This window comes from Epinephelus moara, chromosome 5 (assembly GCF_006386435.1).
Source record: "Epinephelus moara isolate mb chromosome 5, YSFRI_EMoa_1.0, whole genome shotgun sequence".
In the NCBI taxonomy this organism is placed as follows: Eukaryota; Metazoa; Chordata; class Actinopteri; order Perciformes; family Serranidae; genus Epinephelus; species Epinephelus moara.
In genome coordinates, this window is record NC_065510.1 from 42253535 (window position 1) to 42277170 (window position 23636).

Genomic DNA, 23636 nt, shown 5'->3' on the forward strand with positions numbered 1-23636 from the left:
CTGATGATGCCTATGTGTCCAACACTTCAGGCAGTCATTGACTGTAAAGGATTTGCAACCAAGTATTAAAACTGACTGTTTAATTGATGATTATGTTAGTTTGTCCAAATACTTATGAGCCCTTAGAGTTGGGGGACTGTGTGAAGAAATGGTTGTAATTCCTACACGGTTCATATTACATTTTTGAAAAAAGACTTAAATGAAAGCTGAGAGTCTGCACTTTAAGCAGGTATTCATTGTTTCATTTAAAACCCATTGTGGTGGTGTACAGAGCCAAAATGACGACAACTGTATCATTGTCCAAATAATTATGGACCTGACTGTATGTATGCTTCTACCACAAGTAAGTAAGTAGGTGACTGTAGTCAAATGGTTACTTTTTTCTATCTATTTTTGTTTTGTTTTGTTGTTGTTATTGTTATTTCCTCCTTTGTTGTGCTGTAGCCTATGGACAGTAATACCGATAAGTTAATACCGATAAAAGTCCAATTATAAATGACATGGATCAAAGATTTCTGAATGTGTTTAAAAAATACATTCATCCTCATAATTATGTTGTATCTGTATTTCACTTAGAGGGCCAGCCGTGTTGCTGTGGCTCTGTCAAAAATAGATAAGGCATGTATTTTTATTAGCTTCTGAAACGCGTTCCGGCATATCTGTTGGAAATACACTAGAAAGGCTGCAACTGACTCAGGCAGCCACCTGGCAGAGATCTGCACTTTACTGAGTGCACTTGTCTGGTGTGGAGTTTGCATGTTCTCCCTGTGTCAGCGTTGGTTTTCTCTAGGTACTTTGGCTTCCTCCCACAGTCCAAAACCATGCAGGTTAGGTTAATTGGTGACTCTAAATTGGCCGTAGGTGTGAATGTGAGCGTGAATGGCTGTCTGTCTGTATGTGTCAGCCCTGTGATTGTCTGGCGACTTGTCCAGAGTGTACCCTGCCTCTCGCTCAATGTCAGCTGGGACAGGCTCCAGCACACCCATGACCCCTAACAGGACAGGTGCTTAAAAAAATTAATGAGCATTCACTCTCTCGACAATTAACAACACTCGTTTTATGGCACTCAAGGGTTTACGACACCCGGTATGCCGACGCAATACAATAGTGGCATAACTAGAGCTAATAACACTTCAGAAGAAGCAGTGACCAATACTGCCGAAGCCAACTTATATGGTAATTTGTAAGACTTTTATTGAAAAGATCAGTGCTGATTCCAAGAGAAAAAAGATCTCGCATTTCTGTGCAAATTATGACCACCGGGTCTAAAAGAGCAAGTCTGAACGTCAGCCACATCTTCATCATTTGAAACAACATATCAAGTTTACAGCATCCAAAAGCCAAGCACTCTGCCCCTCACTCTAACATCCTGATTCCACATTGATTGACACAGAGGGCAAGTCCACAACCCAACAGCTGCAAGGTCCTGGTCCTCTTTTCCCATTATTGCTTTTTTAATTTTGTGTTCCTCAGAACTGAAATCACAACACATCTTTCAGCTATAGCGATTACATGAAGCAGGTGGCAAAACCTGTACCAACTCACTTGGATACATGTGAATTTTATTGTTTATGTTTTTGAACTAGTACAACATTTGGTTCATGCAGGCTCAATAAAATTTCAATGGCATTACAGTATATGTTTACTGCATCTCTGTTTTCACTTTCTGCATAATATGATACATTGCTGAAGTGGAAAAACATGTACTCAGATTGATTTTTATTGACTTTTAAAAGTAATCACTGTTAGTGATCTCTAGCACTATACAGTAATTTATTTAGTTTGGGGTGTGGGCAGTGGCAGTGATTGGGGGCTAGGTGTGGATAGGTGAGAGGAGGTAATACTTGAAGAACACTAGATGCACTATTAGTGTGAACCTCTGCAACAATGCCATGGACCCTTTGGTCATAATCCCCTTCAAGAGCAGCTGGTAAACTGATGATTCTGCCCACTATCATTATTATACTCAATATTTTCATTCATTCATTCATCTTCTAACCGCTTCATCCTCTTGAGGGTCGCGGGGGGGCTGGAGCCTATCCCAGCTGACATCGGGTGAGAGGCAGGGTACACCCTGGACAGGTCGCCAGACTATCGCAGGGCTGACACATAGAGACAAACAACCATTCACGCTCATATTCACACCTACGGACAATTTAGAGTCACCAATTAACCTAGTCCCCAATCTGCATGTCTTTGGACTGTGGGAGGAAGCCGGAGTGCCCGGAGAGAACCCACACTGACATGGGGAGAACATGCAAACTCCGCACAGAAGGGCTCCCACGCCCGGGATCGAACCAGCAAAGTGCTAACCACCACACCACCGTGCCACCCCACTCAATATTTTATTTTATTTTATTTATTTGGAAAAATGACTGATGTTTATGCTCCCTTCTTTATTTCCCTGTTAATTTACTTGTATACCTCCTCCCCAGATCAACTTTGTCTTGGATATTAACAGGCCAGGTAAGGAGCTCATCATCAAAGATGGACCAACTTGCCTGTCCAGGAGTAATATTTGAACTTTGGGCTTCAAAGAGACAATAAGTAAACTGTCTGACACTGACAACAAATTATGATAATGGGTGTGTTTGATAGGGGTGTGGTTTGTAGGGTCTGTGAGGCTGCAGGTAGACCCACTTTAAAAAAAACCACATATGACCTAGTATCCTCAACAGTAACTAAGACCCATAGCTACAGTGGACAGATGGAGATAGCAAGATAGCTAGAAAAATACCTGGATAGCTAGACTGACAGCTAGCCATATAGGTACCTAGCTTTAGCACCTTTACACATTATCCATCCATCGCAGTTTTTATCCGCTTTTCCAGGGCCAGGTCATAGGGGCAGCAGGCTGAGCAAGGTACTCCAGACGTCCCTTTCCCTAGCAATGCTTTCCAGCTCCTGGGGGTTATGGAGCCAATCCAAGGCCAAATGATATAAATAATCCCACCAGAGTGTTGTGGGTCTGCCCTGGGGACTCCTACTAGTTGAATGTGCCTAGATAACCTTTAATGGGAGGCATCCAGGAAGAATCTTGATCAGATGCCTGCACTGACCCCTTTCGATGTGAAGGAGCAGCAGCTCTACTCCGGAGCTCCCTCCAGATGTCTGAGCTCCTCACCCTATCCCTAAGGCTGAGGCCAGCTACCCTACGGAGGCAACTCATTTCACCTGCTTGTATCTGCCATCTCACTCTTTCAGTTACTACCCAAAGCTCATGACCATAGGTGAGGGTTGGGATGTACATGGAACGATAAATCAAAAGCTTTGCCTCCTGGCTCAACTACCTCTTTGCCACAACAGTCTGGCGCCCGCATCACTGCAGACACCCCGCCAAACCGCCTATCCATCTCACGCCCTATTCTGCCCTCACTTGTGAACAATACCTGAACTCCCTCGCTTAGGACAGTAACTCTCTCCCAACCCTGAGGGAGCAATCCTACATTTTACGGCAAAGAACCATGGCCTCACACCGCTTCAACTCAGCTGCAAACCACCTCAGTGCATGCTAGAGGTCACAGTGTGATGAAGCCAACAGAACCACATCACCTGCAAAGAGCAAGGCTGCAATTCGGAGATCCACAAACCTCACATTAACAACTGTGTATCTGGGTAATGTTAGCTTAAATTATATTTTAACTACACAAGTAGGGACTACTGCCCAAAGTGCAGACTAACAAACTAGTGGACTAGTTGGGCAAACCTCTACTAGACAGACAGACATGACTAGAGAATCAGAAGAATAGACAGAGTGATCTTTATTCAGTGAGTGTGCTTGGCTCAGTTCACTGTGATGAGGTGTACTGAAGTGTTCTGGGCAGATGTCTATCTAATGCTCTCTGTAGAATTATTAATATTCATCAGCATCAGCCAACTCTGATCAATTGCACAAGCACACACTCACACAAACATATGCACAAAGTTAAACAAATCATCTTTCAGGTATTATTCCCAGAGATGTCAGGACAGCATTGATGTGAATGAGCCTGTGAGTTTAAAAGAAAAGCTGATTACTTTTCATGGAGCAAAAAACAGAGTAAAGAGGGCTTTGAAGAATCCTGAGCCTTCATAATGGAACATGTTGTCTGAATACTTTGAAAGATGTACACTGGAATAACCAAGCAGTTTCAGAGAGGGAGGGAGGGTGAGAGATCTTTCGAGGCAACTAAGTGCCACAGTGTACTGGATCAACAAAAAATCTAGACTTGCCAACAGTCCCTTGGAACTTCAGCGTTCATTACACACCACAACATATTCATTTTTGATTAAATTAACATCATATTGCCTCACAGTTGGTGAGAAATTACACAGAACAAAAATTAAAATGCAACACTTGTGTTTTTGCCCCCGTTTTTCACAGGTTTAAGTTGAAGATCCAAGATTTTTTTATGAGCATAATCCATCCACCTGGCAGGTATGGCATATCAAGACGCTGGATAAACAGCACACTACTACACAGGTGTGTCTTGGGCTGGTCACAATTAAAGGCTGCTCTAAAATTTATACTTTTATATGAAAAAGGACATTTATTAGGCTTTATGTTGTACACACCAATCCACAGCATCCCAAATATGCTCAGTGGGTAACATGTCTGGTGAGCATGCAGGCCATTGTATACATAGGACCATGCATTATCATGCATTCAAACTGCCATCAATAAAATGTCCCTGTGTTCTTTGTCCGTAACAATGCCAGCCCTACCATAATGCCACAGAAGGTGAGCAGTTGCCCGCTCAAGTCAGTCATAGTCAACCTGAGTTAGGTCAAGACCCTGGTGAGGACAAATATCATGCAGACAAGCTTCCCTGAAATGGTTTTTACAGGTTTGTGCAGGATTTCTTTGAGTTGTGCAAACCAAATGTTGCACCAGCTGTTTGGCTGGCTGGTCTCAGATAATCTTGCAGTGAAGATGCTGGATGTGGAGTTCCTGACTGGTGTGGTTATGCTTGATATGCGGTTGTAAGGCCAGTTCAATGTACTGCCAAATTCACAAAAACAACACTGGAGACCGCTTATGGTAGTGAAATAAACATTCAGTTCAGAAGCAACAGCTCTGGGGGACATTCCTGCAGTCAGCATGCCAATGCACGCTCACTCAGAACTCACAACATCTGCGACATTGAAAGATTGTGATCAGGCTCATGTTAGCTGTCACTTCCATCTCTGTGGTCAAACCAGTCACTGCTAAAATTTAAGACAGACACAGGCAGAGCAGAGCAAAGTCTTGGCTAGTGGAGCGGACGTAACATCACTAGTAAACACACACACACACACACACACACACACACACACACACACACGAACATCAATTCTCACTCCCACCTGGTGTTTCACATAATGTGCAATGATGATTTCAAAAAAAAAAAAAAAAGAGTGGATGGGGACATGCTATACTGTGGACCAAAGTGTTAACTCAACAAACTGTTGGACCAATGAGCTGTATCCATTTTATAATACCAAATACACGATGAACTCCTACAAGAATTAATTTAACATTCTGATCATGGATCCAATAGACATCTGGCAAAGATCTCTTGAATAGTTTAACACACAGTTCAATGTTACACAACAAAGCTAAGGTGGGAATCTCATTAATGTCTAAAGCCTCCAGTCAGTGGAAGAGGCTTCTGAGAGCGTTAATCCCACTCCTGATGAGCCGAGCATCGCTGCTGACTAAAGCACCTTACAAGTGGGAGAGCAGTGGCCCGCTGGCAGTGACGATGGAGTTACTAAGCAGGGGTGGACTTCACATAACAGCCACTCAATGAAAACAAAAGCCCTGGCCCTGTCTGCTGAGCCTCATTTCTCCTCGCCGGAAAATCTAATAACCGATGTTCGCAGCATCTCCTCTGCCTCGTCCAAGGCTGACGCGTCCTTATTACAATAGATCGGCCTCAATTGATTTGTCTTTAGAAGCCTCAGGGAACATAAGGCACCATTGATTTTCTGGTTTATAACGAGGGCATGTGAGAAGTTCGAGTTTGTGGTGAAGTGGATGGCAAGACACCTGGACTGCTCGTGAGCGCACGGGAGGGTACAGAGGTAAGGACACACAGGTGTGTGTAGGATGTTGGTTTGAGTGAGTGTGCTTTGTGCCAGGGCTTCTATCACAGATAAACAAGGCCATTTGTCTGGTACTGCAGCATCTCACCTGTCGTTATAACTCATGAGCCAGGCGGTGTTGGCCTGGTCATCTATCAATCACACATGTCAGGATGCCACAACAGAACAAGACGCCGCTGACAACAGTGCAAATAAGGTACATCGCTACAGGAACTTGTTTTGTCAGTTTAAGAGTGACCAGAAACACAAAACACAGAAAACACAGTGCTTTTGTCTAACCTTGCATAAGTGACTTGAATGTCATAAGTGAATGAATAAATGCTAAGCTTCATTCAAATACACATTCAGGGCACTTTCTTTACTCCAATACATAGTCGCCAGAGTACAGTATGTCAACATGGGGTACTGAGCAGTAACAGCTAAATTACAATTACTTGTCACATTAAGTCACTCATCTTTAGGAACTGAAATGTTCTACTGGGCTTGAACTTTTTAAAGGGGTAGTCCAGTGATCTAGTAATGCACATCCACAAAGCTGGGGGGGCTTGTGCAAGACAGATTTTAAAAAAGGTCAAAAATCAAAGCAGCAGAGGCCACAATATCCTAACTTTTAGTCCCTAGTATGAGTCAAGCTCCAAAAAACACTGGCTCTTAGTTTTCCCATCATGCAACTCAACAGAAACTTTCATTAGACCTTCCCTGCTCTCAAATGCCCTCACATTTCTCTCCATGCCCCCAGTTAATTACACAGGATGTCTCAAGCCTAAAGTCCTTCGTACAGCAAATCCTTTTTTTCATATGCATTTTTTAAATCCGTCATTAGATAAAAATGATAAGGCACGGAAACGTTGCACACTGTGTCTGATGCATTTTATTTTTCAATTTGTTGAAAATGTGCAATAAAATAAACAAAAAACAAAAAACAAAAATAAATCACCCTCTGTTCTCTCCACTGAAGGTACCTCCCTGGCTGTCTTCATCCTCTGCCCGTGTCTTGCTTTTGGCACTGCGGCTGAAGCAGCTGAACTGTCTTACCTCTCTGTCTCCACCCTGTCCCTCTCTCTCTCTATCTGAATTATGAAATGATATTGTGCTTCTTGTTCCTCTATCTCCTTGTGAATGCAGCTATGTGTCCCACAGTGCAAAGGCCTTAACTCAATATAACACTAATGATATCATCAGAGTAATTTTCTCTGACTTTACAAAGCTCATCCAGAGCCACAGGACACATTATAAACTGTTTTTACTAGGGATGCATACTGCTGGATTTTTTGCCAATATCTGATATGCTGATATGTAAAAACTCATATTGAACAATAGCCAACACTGATATCAATATAAACACTTTTTCCCCGCCTTATTTTAGCGATCATCAAGTCTCTTCTGTAGTGGAATTAACATCATATTATGCATGCATACTCTTATCATGATGGCCCACCAGCAGATGGAGACATGAAATAGAATAATTTTCAATGTATGTAATATTCATTCATTGTGCAAAATAAGTTGGCTGATAGTTCATTTCAAAGCCAATATTGGCTGAAATAAATGGCGTGCCGATATTAAGGTGCATTCCTTGTTTTTACAGGCTTTACTTGGCAAGTAAACTGACTTTCATGTATAAAATTGGTGGATTGCCCCTTTATTTTGACAGAAAACTTTAAAAATATGCCTCTCTAAACATGAACTGAGTGTGTATTCTAAAAGCTAAATACATGGTAAATACTACTGTAAATAATACATGAACAAACATGCCAAACCTGCACAAATTAAATGGACATTCACATGTTTGGGTTGTCTGTGTCTATAAATTCTACACAGATTTTAAGCAAACATTTTTGCTGACTCAAACCTGAGTCATCAACTGCACATTTATATGAATACATTCAAGAAGAGGTGACATTATGACATATTTAACCAGTAACTCTGATACTTCAAAGCATTCCATCACTGCTTCACACCCAAGATGGTATTTATGTTTTATTAATGATTTTGTCACTCCATGTGTTGTTTTTGTTAGCTGCTATGGTGAAAGACAAGGGTGTCATGCAACAAGGGCCCCTGTTTGTGCTGTTTTTTAAAAATTATTTTTACTGTAGTAGAGTGAAGGCATGTAACGGTGAGTGGCAGCATGATATGAATGCTTTGTCTAGAGTGCAGTGAGCAGGACCAGGTCCTGTTTGAAAAATCTGTCTTTTTCTAAATGCCAACTTCTCCAATGCAGCTAGGTATAAAAACTTTCTAGCCATATCTAAGCTTTTTTCTCCTAAATTTCTTTCTATTCAGATCTAAATAAACACACTTCATAGAGGATTAGCTCTGAAGCTATTCTTCTACTGGGGAGCCAGGAGCAAAAGCTCAGTATGCCTGAAGTAAATCGTGATGGTGCAATATACATCCACCTTTTACTTACAAACAAGATCTTTGCACCCAGTGAATTTTAAGAGTGATTATTAGTGTATAAACCTCTCGGCTAAGCATGACTCTGCCTCACTGACATCATCTGCTAGCAGAAAAAAAGTCCTGGGGAAAAGGTCACAGCATGACGGGAGCACAGAGAAACAGACAAAGTGAACACTCTATTGATTTACTCGTCCATGTGTCTTTCTATAGGTTTGAGTCAGCTCCACACCCTTCTCTTGCTGTAGTGATGTCTTCTGAACACAGTAGTGTGCCACATGAATCTATGGCATGACTCACCCTCTCAGACACAACTGCCTCAGGGTGTGATTTACGGTGAAGGCTGCTGGAAATGAAGGAATGGTTATGACGAGGTGTTTGTGGGAAACAGAGAGCCTGTATAAAATCCACTGCTATTGAGCATTTGAAGGGATTATTAATTTTGTTTAAACACTCCTGCTTTCCACCTTTTTCCTTCCTTTAGTATAACCACAAGTACTGGACATAGAGTCAGTGAAGCCAAACTAAAAATGTATATGGCTCAACTAGGGCTGGACGATAGGGCTTAAAAATAATATGGTGATATATTTAGGCTGTATCGTGACACAAGGTATATATCACAATATTTTGAAATCTCCTCATAAGTGCTGTAGACTACTAAAATACAATGAACTACAGTAACAATAAAGTTAAATAAAGTAGATACTGTCATTATAAAGTTTAATAATGTCTTAATGTAGTGTTGATGTTTTTGGTGTAAACCTGAAGCTTCTGGTCAGCAGTCAGATGTTAGCGGTTAGCAGAAAGTTTAACTGTTACAGTGGCACCTTTAAATGTGAGGATTTACTCACTGTGAGCTGGAGATACATTAACAGCTCTCCAGTTCATACATTAATAATATTTGCAAGTCGCAAATCCATGGTGTCCATGGTGTCCATGGTGCTCCATGGTCACAAAATGTGACTAAATAGTCGTAGTCTGAAACCCTGCAGATACGGAAAGGCACACACCATCTGCTCATGCTATTGTTAATCTCATTAAGGTAAACTGTAAGCCCAGCACCATTAAATGTGAAGATTTATTAATTGTGAGCTGCAAACAAATGACCAGCTCTCCAGTCAATATATTAATAACATCTGCAAGTAGCAGTGGTGCTCCATGGTCACAAAATGGGAACAAATGATCATGGTCTGGAACCTTGCAGATTAGAAAGACGCTTAGCCTGTGGCTGGGACACACTATCGCTTGGGAGAAAGTGATCTGGATGGGTGGAGTGTGTGCGACATATCATGTCTGTTAGTCTTTTTATGTGTGTGTGTGTCTGGAGAGGGAAAGAGCCACGACGTTAGAGTGAGAGAACCAAAACGCCAAAGTCTCATGCCAGTGGCTAAAAAAAGTGATGTGACCATTTATACTCGATGTTCCTGTATGGTCAATTTTATATCCCATGTGGAACAAGCCACAATACAGTGACTATATATGATATGCATTGGCACCGCCCCTCACCTCAACTTATTTTAACTTTATTCTACTGAAAGTAAACTGAGCTCTTATTCTTCAGCATACAGTGATTTTGTCATAGCCAAACTGTCTCTGCCTGTCTGTCAACAGCTAAATGAAGCAATGTTTGCTGCTGCCCCTTCCCCAGACCCTACCCACTTATTCACCCACCCATTTTCTTTTCCCTCTCCTCCCATCTCTCATTCCTGGGACTCAGCGATTGTTCTTGTTATCGCTGAGGAGTGCACGGGGGTTTTGTGTCAGTGTGTATGTGTTTGACGACGAGGCGGGCGCACTGGTGAAAAATGAGGCAGGTGGTGGCAATTTATCAACACTTGAGCGGCGCATGGCGGCGTCCTGGCAGAGGGAGGCGAGGCCACGCAAAACACGATACTGAGGGTTTTTCTGTGTGAGGCCAGGCGTGATGAAATGGATGCGGTTTCTCCTCAGCTGCCTCAGACAGACAGTGGGGAGGATGGATGAAGATAGAAAGACAGAGGGGAGGGAGAGGGAAGGGTCTTTCCTCTATCTGTAGGCTTCCACATCAAGCATCGGCTTTTCTCCCTCAGCTACTCTCCTCAACATCATCCCCATCATCCCCCCTCCTCCTCATCCCAGGGAGTCAGTCTTTGAGGGTTTGCTCTGCAAATGTGCAACATGCACTTTTTCCTTTCCCTTTTTTCTCTTTCCTATGTAATTTGTATCTCTGTTGGCGTGGAAACAGATGACAGAATGCCGATGCAGGGAATGAACAGGGAGAGAGACTCTTTCACAGTCCAATGATGCCATGTCAACTCTCCCTCTTGCTCCCACCCACCCTTTAACTTTCAAACCATCTCTTGATTTATCTCCCTCCCTGTTATCTGTGCTCTCAACTCCGTAAATCAGCACACACATGCACACACACACACACACACACACGCGTGCACGTGTGTGTGTGTGTGTGTGTGTGTGTGTGTGTGTGTGTGTACCCCCGTGCCACCCTTACACTTTCTGACCTTTTTGCAATTTATCTCCCTCCCTATCATCTCCCTCCCAATCCCCACTTCAATGCATAAACACACAAATACACATATATACTGTAGACACACATACACACTGTTACTGTAGTATGTGGGCCCCACTCGATGCCTGCAGCTGCCTCAGGCACACTGTGAAGCTCCCTCCACAGGGAGGAAGGCATGGAGGGAAAGACGTATCAAGGCAATGGAGGGGCCAGTGATAAAAAGCAGCAAAAAAGACAGAAAAACATGTATACTGAAAATGCTGGAGAGTGGATAAATAAAGAAAAACCCTCTTGGCTAAAAGTTGTCCTTCACTGGTTAAAAATTACTAATGACTCCATCTGTTAATATCTCAACAAAAAGCAGAATGTGCCAATGATTTCATCGTGCTGCCAGATAAGGGAGGAGTCGCACAGAAGCGATTAGAGAGGGCTGAATATATACAAAGAACAAACATGTTTTGATGAAGCTGAGCCAGTGTAACTGGAACAAACGAGGGAACAATGAGTGGGGAAGGTAAAAACAAGGACAAATAAGAAAAGGAAACAAGAGAACAATAGAGGAAACACCTGGGGAGATTCTTTAGTGGAGAAAAATGGCTTCATAACCCCAGCATCGATTTTAACATTAAATTAAACAGAGAACAGTTTGTGGTTTATGTTCATGCACATACAAACTGTGAAGCACAGCAAACAACTATGATGCTTTGACAAAAAAAAATTTGCACTCACTCACAGCATGCGATAAAATGCATTTGACAAAATGATACAGGGGTCTTTAAAAAAACGGAAAGGCTATAAGCTGGGCTGCAGTTTTGTAGTCTGGTCGTGCAGCATATACAATGAGTTGATTTGAAACTGCCACACTAAATGGACTCTCCATGGAACTGTTTGAAAAGACGAGACATGCCAAGAAACTTGAATTACTACATTGCACTTGTATGCCTCTGCTACACAGTCAAGTTGCACTTACAGTTTACACCCACGTCTATGAAAACATGGATGCTTCACACACATCTTCCCCCCAGCAGCACAGAAGATCTATACTATCAGCACAGTTTCAAGGTGGGTTGAATTGGTGTCACCAATTCAGTATCTGACCAAATGTTTCCCACTCTGTTTAACTCTGAGTTAAAACATTGAGTAATGGCCAGAAAAGTGTTGTTGCATAACTTTATGATGTCACAGTAAAGTTGGCTTCCAACTTTTGAATATATATAATGTCATCATGTCATTGTTTTATCCTATTAGACATTTGTGGGAAATGAGTTATGGCCAAAAACAAGTGGATGTTTGTGCCAAATTTGAAGAAATTCCCACAAGGTTCTCTTGAGATATCTTGTTTATCAGAATGAGATGGATGCAAGGTCACAGTGACCTTGCCCTATGACCACCAAAACCTAATCAGTTTATCAGTAGACATTTGTGCCAAATTTGAAGAAATTCTCTCAAGGCATTCTTAAGATGTTGTATTCAACATAATGGGTGGGATGCAAGGGATAGACATACAGAAAACCCAAAAACATCATGATAGGTTCACACTGGACACTGTAGCGCCCCGGTTTGTTAATTGTTGTACAGAAGCCCGTCAGCAGTCACACATTTCTCCACGATGGTCAGCAAGCGAATCTGCTCTCTGCTCCGTTTAAATCACATATCTAGAGCTCTGTCTCTGTCTGCTTGTGTGTGTGTGTGTGTGTGTGTGTGTGTGTGTGTGTGTGTGTGTGTATGTGTCTCTCTCCCAGAAGCATGCAGGCACTGCTCCATGGAAAATTGGCGGGTTTCAAGGAGCTTCCACGTCCAGTGTGAACCCGGTGTAATTCCTACAGCCATGACTGTCGTGGAGGCATAACAAGAGACCCTGCCTTCTGACTGTATTTTCTGATTTTTTATTATTTATTTACTTATTTTGCTGTGTTTGGGATGTTCCTGGGCACAGTGTGCCAGTAATGTCGAAACTTTGAAAAAATGCAGTGACCAGGTTCAGGATTATAAGCAGCACAATCCATGAGAAAGCTACAACACAGCGCTGAAAAAAAAAAGAGTGAATCTGCGGTTCACTTCCACTAGCTGGTGATACTGTTTACAAACTGGAACTGACAATTTATTCATAGTACTCCTTCAACATCACATATGTTTTACACAGTATGGTTTTATACAGTTGTTCTGGCTAACATGTTAGCTGCCTGCTGCTGCTACTGGAAATGGTATGAGACAAAACCCAAATAGTAAAGCTGAGGGATTTGAAACCAAAGCAATGTGCTAAAAGAGGCTGAACTGCTCTGTAAAGCTGAGGGGAATCCACTGTTGATCTAAAAAAAGTATATACAGTTGATGACTTTTCTTATAATAACTGTGTCATATTTGCTGAATCTGCTAATTTATTCCCATAGAAGTACATAACACAGATAGCAAAGAAAATCATGTCCCTTTATCTCTTCCTTCTTCTAATGGCATTTCATCATCAAAAAACAACCAATTAGAGCCAAATAAACTTTAACGCAGCTGTCAATCATGTCATTTGCTATGTTAACTGTTAAACTCAGCAACGCTGAGCAAATATGAATCAAGATTCTGTTACTGCATTATCTATTTCTCACCTCAATCGTTTTCAGAAACATATTTTAATGTACTGTTTAGCTGTAAAATAAGAAAGCTTTGCTCTCATTTCACAACTACATGGTACACTAAAACAGTGGTTCCCAACTGGTGGGTTGCCATCCAAAAGTGTGATTCGGGTCTATTCTTAATGGCCCGCAAGTGGCTCACAAACGTATCAGGTTTGTAAAAAGTAGGCTATACTTTATTTTTAAATACAGTGAATTTCCAGCACAGAGTTTTTATTTTGAAGTGCCGTTTCCTGCTGTAGAGTGAATAAAGAATGGACAGCTACTTGACAGAGACAGCAAACGCTGTATGATGCTAAATGTATTAAACACCCTGGACCTTGAACTAATGACTAAGAAATAATCTGGACTCCGTGGCTGGACCAGTTTGGGAATCGGTGCACTAAAATATGTTTCTGAAAACATTCGAGGCGAGAAATAGGCAATGCAGTAACAGATCTTGATTCATATTTGATCAGCACTGCCTAGTTTGACAGTTTGACCACAGTTCATGAGCAGTGATTGACATGATTGACAGCTGCATTAGAGACTCCTCCACCCTAATTGGTTTTATAAGGCCATTAGAAGCGCTAAAGTATTGGAGCAGGCAAAGGAGTAAGATATTTTTTTACTTATTTGTCTCGTGTGTCTCATGTCTCATGTGCTGTGTGAATATTATGACAGTTTCAACAGATGACCATTTTTTTTAACAGAAACTACCAACAACAGCTTTAAAAGATAACTCTGGTTTCTACAACTTGGGTGTTATTTTCATATATTTGGCAATAATGACGTAACTTTGGAATACATTTTTGCACAGAACAAAGACAGTGGATTTTGTCCCCCATCACTGACACTGATAGCCTTTTAGAGATGTTTTAATGGCCATGAACAGGGGTAATGACTACAGCTAGCAAAATCTGCCTCAACACCGACACAGGCACCTGACTGCTGTTTTAGGACAGACTTTGACAAATTGTGAACCTATCCTTCAACTCTCTTAACCTTGATTCATTGTGTTTGTGTGTGAGAGAAAGGACAAGTGTGGAGAACAGAGAGACAGAGAGCTAGAGACAGACAGAGAGAAAAAAAATATCATTAAAGCTTTGAGCCCTTGAGTCACCTAAGCATGTTTTATTTACTGTCCCTTAGAAGCAGAGTTGGCATCAGAACTGTTTGTTCCACAGTCTGGGTCAGTCTGGGCTGAGCGCCTGATACACACAACCAGAGGCTACGGTCCTATAGGACACACTAGACACACACACACAAACACACACACACACACACACACACACACAAATGAGAAATAAAACATGATTCTTTTAGAAATTAAAAGAATTTAGAAGTAACACAAAGAAGCCTTGCTGAAGTTACCACACTCAGGGGTGTTGCTGCCATAGCCTTATATGGTCTGGTGTGACCAGTTGCTTATGGTGGCTAACGGAAGCTAATGTTAGCTAACTTTAGAGAGCAGCCCATTCACACTCCCACCGCTTTGTCTGTGATGTCCGCGTCAGACAGCGACCCACAGAGGCACCTTTCACAGTGGTATGATATGCACCCAGTGCGGGTAACTACCCAACTTGACAAATATGGTCATATTGTCAGTGGACTGTGGAGTCAGACACGGACACAGAGAGGCACCCTTCGTAGCGGTATGATACGCATAGCTGTCATGATCATACCTATCTTGTAGTAGGTAAGTACAATGCTTAGGAGAAATGTATTGGAGTAAAAGTATACAAAGTAGTATACATAGTAGTATACATCCACACACACCTTCAACCACTGTGGCCCAACTGGTTGATAAATCAGCTTTAATAGGTTAATCTGAATCATAGGGAGGTGAGATGGGGTGATGGTGTTTAAAAAATGTCAGGTACACAGCCAGTGAAACATTCACTGCCTCTGCAGCTCAGTCCTCCAGTTAATACTGAGCTGAACAGTACCTGCAGCAACAAGCTGTGTCCTTGTATCACCATAACTTTTTAATGAGAGCGTCTGCTCCCAACAGAGCCCATCACTCCAACCTTGGGCCAACTGCCTCGACAATGTTTTCCATGACATTTTACAAATGTTTTTGTAAAGGGCAGTAAAGTTTGTATAACAGCATGAAGTTGATTGGAACAATCTCCATGGTTGAAACAGAGGAGTGATGGCCTGATGGCTTATTGATAGTTCGGGACCATGTGGCAATGGTATTAAAATCTGATTCACACGTAATGAAGTTATTGTTTTGGGGGTTGTTCTGGTGGTAAAGTGGTTATCGCAACATTCATGGTTCAGTTGCAGCTCGGATTTTTGTTTGATATAATCAGCCGCTCTCCCTGTGCTTCCTGTCTCAGTCCTACAATCAAATGAACTAAACGTTTTTTGACATTTAATTTGTCAAATGCCACATTTAGTGGGCTGTAGAGGCCTGGAGCTCTGGCACCTTAATAGGAGGGACAACTAGACTTTTTGTCCCCCCACTCTCCGTGTAGAGGAAGACACCATGGGCTCTAATATCGTGGACCAAGCAGCGCAGCCAGATCACAGTCAGGTCAGTCCTGGTAAGTGTGTTGGGAACATGCCAAAGACACTTTTGGTAATTTCTTGACCAGGCTCCCTTTACGCACTCATGGCAGAAGGAATGTATCATTATAGGTAACTACGTTAAAAGCTGTGACTATCGTGGCTCATTACCTTCACTACTTTCACTCTATTCAATCACAGAGCTCTCCAAGTCAAGATGCACTGACAGTTTGGGAACCCTGCAGGGAGATTTCCTCAAAGGAAACTCATTGTTGTCTGGGACTTGGGATAGAAATCATTTTTAAACTTTAGTTTGGAGCCCGAACAATCTCTATCATGTTATGACATCCTCACACCTACTTGCTCCAGGTGACATTTTGGCCAGTCTCATTTAAAAAAAAAGACAATGAGCAGCCATTACCCCGCTTAACCTGTGTTTAGGATTTACAGAGTGAAAGACTGACAAGAACAGATAGGTAGATAGGAGGTAAAGTGGGTCATCTACTAAACAGTAGGTCAGTAGTTCAATCCCCGGCTCCTCTAGTCCGCATGTCGAAGCATCCCCGGGGCAACATACTGAACCCCAAATAGCTCCCAATGGCTAGTCCATCAGTGTGTGATTGGGTTTGTATGTACAAAAACTGAGTAGCAGGTTGTGTGATAGCCTCAGCCAACAGTGTATGGATGTGTGTGTGTGAATGGGTGAATGTCACAAGTGGTGTGAAAGCGCTTTGAGTGATCAAATGACTAGGAAAGCGCTATTCAAATGCAAGTCCATTTACAATTTCTGGAGGAGCTGTGTAAACTGTTTTTGAAGCATCCCATCGATTGGGGGTGTGTGTGGGTGGGGTGTCTGTGGTTATTTTACAACAGTCTGATGCTGGTTGTGTAAAATGTAAGCAGTGGATCTGTTGTACATACTTGCAGTTAGACAGTGTGCTATATCACTCCACTGAGACAGCAGAACAAGTAACTGCGACCTTCAGGTGACTGTAAAGATAGTCACCAGTGTGAAGGAAAGGACTTCAGTATATAATACTAAGGTGCACCAGAGAACACAATAATTGATATTTACCTTACCCAGCAACTGCAAGCTATTACAGTGACACCTACCAAAATCAGCCCAAACTCTTCATGACATGATGTCATCAGATGTTAAAACCCAAGTCGGCACCTATGGGCTGGAGCTGATCCCAGCTGACATTGGGTAAGAGGTGGAGTACACCCTGGACAGGTCACCAGTCAATCACAAAAAGACAACCATTCACACCTATGGGCAACCTAACCTGCATGTTTCCGGACTGTGACGAAGAAAACTGGAGAAAACTCATGCAGTCACAAAGAGAACAGCTCCACTGCATCACCCTGTCGCCCAAAAAAGAAGGGCTTTTCTGTTTGTCTCTTTGTAACACAAACAAAAGCTTTTCCTCACAGTGTGTTCAGTCTGAAACATGTCAGATAAGAACTGAAGATCGTTGGTTTCCTCCCTTATTTATTTATTTATTTATAATAATTATACTACCAGTACTACTACTAATAATAATAATGCGTTTCATTTATAGGCACCTTTCAGAGCACGCAAGGACACCTTACAAGACACAGTTTGTAATTACCCTTAAGTTACAGGCTTTCAAAGTCACAGTAAGTCCCATAAAAGTGACTACATACAATACATGAAACATGAAACAGTACAACACTGAAGTACCAACATGAGAATGTGGCTCAGTAATTTCACAGTACCAATTCAGACACAGATTGGGATTGGAGGTCAAAGGTGAAGCGTAGTGAGTGAAATTTAAAAGACATGCATGATGGTCTGTAAATATGATGGATTTTGTAAAACTTTGTGCTGTGTTTTGTTATGGTCCCCTGGCCTATTTAATTATTATATGTTTTGTTTCTTTAATGCAGCAGGTAGGCTACCTGGTGGGCGGAGTGACTGACCTTGTTCGGAGCACCTGGGCCCAATGCTCTAAGGCTATAAAAACCCTGTCACTGAGATGCTCTCTTTCCTCAATGCATTGTTTGTTACTTTTCATACACCCCACATTATACGCAGCACTCATGCAGACTCATACCTTCACCACTGATTCTAATGATAAACACATCTTGTTACCTTAGCTTGCTTTTGGGTTTCCTGGGTTCAAAGTTATTCTTTTTAGGTAAATAAATTATTTATTATTTATGAATCCTTTTATTCATTTATTCATACATGCCGTCAGACTGAGTCTCCCTCTTTTTGTCATGGCTTTAGAGCCAGGTCGTGACAGTCTGAATGGACAAGTCATATAATGGAGACAGCAGAAAGTGGGCAGAAGTGAAAAGGTGGAAACAAACCATATAGAAGAAATGTGACCAGGTGAAGTATTGCTTTCAGTAGTTTCAGTATCAGTGAAATCATATGGCCGTTGAGCAATAAAAGCAATCAATAGCGGCAGAGGAAGTTAAATCCAGAAACAACCAGCGTATCACTCAGGGACTCGAAACACTACGAAGTTTTTATCCTCTTGCCTCAACTCCTCTCTTTCCCTCTCTTACACAGGCATTGATTCTTTCACACTCTTGCTCTTCCCCTCCCTCCCTCCGCACCCCTGTTGTTTCCCTCTTCTGGTCGGACCTCTTCATCTCCTCTCCTGCTGCTCTGTCTTTCATGTCTCTCTCCTCTCTCTTTGACAGAGACAGAAACTCTATTTCTCTTCCTCTGCCACCCAGGGACACAACTCAGAGTCCGCTGTCGAGCTGCTCGCTCCACGAGACTATCTGCAGGTGAACACTGGAACAAGTTCAGCATGTTACTGTAGGGCTCAGTCCCACATTGAAGAGGAAGATCCAAGGTGAGAGACTAAATTATTGGTAATACATTTTTGAAAATCCATGAATTTCCTATAGTAAGTTCTCAGGTCTTACAGTCTTTAGTAGTACAGTATGGTCAGTACTTTATGTACACCAGCCATCTTCCTCAAAACATACAACAAACTACTTTTCTGGCTGGACTGCAGCATGCAAGGCCTGCCCTGTAGACACGAATGTCTGTGAGTGAGTCAGTATGTTTACGCGCACAGTTAAGTTGAGTTACAGTTATAGCTCGACTAGGCCATTTCATTGCACTACTGTCCGTGTCCCAGTATACAAGCACGGGAGGGGGATCGATTTATTGACTGAAGTATGTCCCATTCCGCTACGATAGATGATGATATGCCCACTTTAAACTTGTTAGTATTGGATCTTTTTCCAGTTAACCTATTACGTCACAGACCAAACAATCAACAAACAAGTTAGCAAGCAAACTAAACCGGTACCATGGTGGACAACTTTACAGCTCTGTACATTTCATCCATATGAAAATGCACAGCCCTGTCGGTAGATTTCGCCATGTTGTCGCCTCTTCTGTTACGAATTTAATGCTATTTGACTTCCAAGTCAAAGCCCGAAATGGAAACTGTGGAGCATGCATAGAGCACCTAGGCCAGTTTGGGTCCGACTGACTGTATCCATGCGGGAGGAATTCGACTCCCAATCGCATTATCTAGGTATGTTAGTCCGACTTTGAGAAATTCGATTTAGCAGGATTTCAGTTGGACTAACATGTTTACATGTATTTTAAAAGTCTGGTTTTAGTCAGACTAACATAATAAATCAATTTTCTCTGATGTCAAGTAAACATACTGAGTGACGGAGCGAGTGAGTGTAAAGTGTTGTTGTTTCGCACTGACAGTCCCATATTACTATTTTCCTAATTTTCTGTAACCAGTGCAGCATAATAGCATGGTGGATTTAAGTTAACTAGCTAACTAGCCAGCTGCTACATGAGTAAAACAGCTTGATGCTTCATCCATACCAGCATAGGAAAGCACATTAGTAACAACTTTGTCAGGCTCATGTTCTGTAACCACTGTAAGGTTATAATGGCAAAGCATGGAGGAATTAGCAAGCTAGCTAGCCAGCTAACTAGTCAGCCGCAGACAAAATGCCTGTTTTGGATGGAGGAAAGATTTGATCAGCACTGCCCAGCTTTACTGTTCTGAGATCTCAGTGTTTTCAGACTCCGCCCAGTTCCTGTTCACAAATTCTTGTATTACAGCCAAAAAGAGCACTCACTACGTTACGACATTTTAGGTGAGAAATATGCAATGCAGTGAAATAATCTTGGTTTGTATTTGATCAGGACTGCCTAGTTTTACTGTTTGGTCCCTCGTTTTGTGTCTGTGGTGGTGGGCATATGAAAATGCGGGAATACAATCTGCAGTTTGAGCACCAGCTCTAGAAACAGCAAAAATCTGCTGGATTCAAGCTGAGAGATGAGCAGGTAGATCTGGGCGCAGGCAAGATGGAGGGAAGTTTATCACAGTTCATTAACACATACTGCCCACACTGTTATTATACAAAGCTGGTTGACAACTGATACCGACACCAAATTGTTTCCTCTAAACCTAAAATAAATGTTGACTTGGAGCACATTTGTACAGTTTGAAAACAGGTAGACAACAAAAAGAGAACAACCTGGCCCACATGACCGTCACATAAATCGAGTTTGAGCTCCTGTCTTAAAATAATCGAGGCAAAGAACAATTTTGCTCCTCCTCTTCAGAGTTCAGGGGTTTTGGCCCATGGCCCTTCTTTCCACTGAATTTCACTGAAATGTCTTATGTCTGTGTCTTGGTTACAGTGATGCACGGATATTGCACAGAAATTTTAGCCCTGCTATAACACAAATTAAGAGATCATAGGCCTGGGGTGTATGGCTCACCTGCTCTAGCTGCAAAGGTACAGTGTGTCTGATTGCATGTGCCTGCAGCCTGTTGAGTGAGTGAGAGGTAAAGCTGGGTTAAGGCCTCGAGGAACCTGCTACAGCCCTGCCTACTCAGCACAAAGCCTCCCTCCCTGTCTCAGTCTCTTTGTAGAGAGGCTGATCAAAGAGCGGAGCGTGCACAGAGGATTCACCACGTCAGGGAGCTTCTGAGAGGATGAACATGGACATCCCATTATGTTTCCCAGTGGGGTCGCTGAGGGATGTGGGAGTGCACACACACCCTGGTGAGCCTGCATGTGAGCAACTGTGAACAAACCTGAGTGTGAGCTGCAGCACTTCCTGTCCTGAATGTTCAATTCTGTGCATGTTTGAAAATACTTGGCTGTGGAGGGTGAGAGTGAAGGATGATTGAGTTCTCCAAGCATCTCAGTGTGCAAATGGTGTGCGGCTTTGATTGGTAATGAGGAAGGGAGGGTCGAACTGAGCAGCGCTGCCTGTTATGTCAGATGAGAATTACAGGATCAAAGGCTTTTTCTCTCCTCATCGTTCCATCTCTCTTTCTGCCTGTGTGTTTCTGCTTAACCTCAGTCGTCCTGAGCTCACCTCTGCCCCGTCCACACCCCTCTGAAAATGCAGAGAACTTGTCAAAGCCTCTTAAACTCTTAAACTTCCTCCTCTGCTGCAGCAGGATGGAGGTGTGTACCATCACTGAAACAGGAAGCCTGAGTTCAAGCTCCTGTCTTGAGGAACAAACTGAATCCCAACTAGCTGCAGGACTGCAGCTCTGTTACTGACCTCTGACCTCTCTACCGATAAGGGATAATACTAACTAGAATTACCACCTCGTGGTTGCATACCTCAGTGCACTAGTCAAGATGCACAGTTTACATCAGTGACTGTGAAGACACATCTTACCCTCAGCAGCACAGAAGATCTATACAATCAGCACAGTTTCAAGGTGGGCAACCAAGATTAGTGTCACTAATTCAGTATCTGACCAAGTGTGTCACTTTCTAATCCTGAGGTATGAGGATGAGGAATGGCCAGAAAAGTGTTTTTGTGCAGTTAACGTTTGACCTTTTGAATTTAAATGTCATCACTTCATTACTTTATCCTATTAGACATGTGTGTGAAAATTTTCTCCTTGTTAGCGTAAGAATTCTTGAATTATGGCCAAAAACATTTTTGTGAGGTCACACAGTGACCTTGACCTTTGGCCATCAAATTCTAATCAGTTTATCCTTTACTCAAAGTTTGTGCCAAATTTGAAGACATTCCCTCAAGGTGTTCTTGAGATACTGTGCTCTCAAGAATGTAAAGAATGCAAGGTCACAGAGACCTTGAGCTTTCACCAGCAACAGTTCATACTAGTCCAAATGAACATTAGTGTCAATTTAAAGTAATTATCCCTCAAGGCATTCCTGAGATATTGCATTAAAAAGAATGGGACGGACAACCTGAAAACATAATTCCTCCAGCTACGACTATCGCTGGCACAGAAGCATAAAAAGGATTAGGACCGGTGCTATGTAGACTACATTATGTTTGTAATGTATGAGTTTAATTTTACAGCTTTGACTGAAACTATTCCCTTGCTATATCTTTCCTCTGCCCCTGCTGTGCTCCAGCTAATAAGGCAGACAGAAGAAATTTTGAGACAAATTATTTTCTGTCAAATTCTGAAACAACTCAGTTTTCTGAAAATACCAGAGTGTTTATCCTCATCTATAATAAATTTGCTTAATTTAAACAGCAAATTAGATGAGAATGATTGGGCTTTCTACCAACAAATGTGGCTTTACTTTAGGATTTGGGGAAACTCCTTGATGAGTCACTGGCTGTGGCTTTTAAGCCTATTTTAAGCCTGTGTAAATCCCTCCTCTCTCACCATATGCCAAGGTACCACACATAGCCTATTTTTGTGTGTACGTGTGACTGTGTACTTCAGAGTGTGAGAACCCACACGTGTGTGGTGCATTTTGTCGCTTACCCCATTCCTTGTTTCATGTATCTGCAGCTGGGAAGTGTGTGCGAAGGTATTCCCTTGAGCGGCAGTCAGCCTGTGGAAGAGGAGAGGGAGGAGGATGATGATGGAGGGAGTGAGAAAAAGAGAGGGACAGAGGGAAAAAAAGCAAGAAAAAGAAAGGGAGAGATTCCACATTTGTCTCACTGTTCTTAGCTGCGATCACAGGTGAGCACTGATGCACTTATATACTGAACATGTTCTTCTGAAGTTTGAAATTAAAATTAAGTGCCTTAATGCTGACTTTACACAGAACAAATCCAGCTCTTCTGTTTGCTGCCAAATCAGACAAACAACGTAAATCACTGTGAGACACAGGCAGTTGTTTGTACAAATGTTACTGAGGCAGCACTGCCTTTTCAACATCATTAGGATTTTACAGCGCCTGTTTTTGCATCCCAACATCTGAAAACTCTTTTTGTGATCTCCTCTGTGGCTCCACAAACAACAAAGATGCACTATTTATTATAAAAGTGTGCTTTGGGTAACTCTCTGCAGATGATGGTTCAACTGAACCCATTAAGAAGAGCAATGTATTCAGACAGAGTTTCTGTGAATTTGATAGCACGATTGCTTTATTGAAAGTACAGTAGTACCATTGCCAATAGCAGGATAGTTAGTGGGCTAAAACTGTACATTAGTAGTTGAGGTAGCACGTTGAAAGGCAGATACTTAAAGTGTTTATATGTTGTATTCACTTAAAGTGGGGCGCACTGGTAGAGTGACTGACTGACTGACAGAATGACACACTGACAGTTTCTGTGATTCGACTGA

At 42.2% G+C, this 23636-nt stretch overlaps 1 protein-coding gene across 2 annotated transcripts in view; it reads right to left on the reverse strand.

The window, feature by feature from the left end:
* The window catches only part of LOC126389761 (endonuclease V-like), a 111889-nt gene that overhangs the window by 28672 nt on the left and 59581 nt on the right, over positions 1-23636 (reverse strand). Inside the window, exon 8 of one of the 2 annotated variants that reach the window (XM_050043621.1) lies at positions 22830-22899. The exons of the other annotated variant lie outside the window; for it this stretch is intronic. Coding sequence (XP_049899578.1) covers positions 22843-22899 — 57 coding nt within the window. The 3' untranslated portion in view covers positions 22830-22842. The remainder of the gene's footprint in view (positions 1-22829; positions 22900-23636) is intronic. 2 annotated transcript variants of the gene reach the window in all.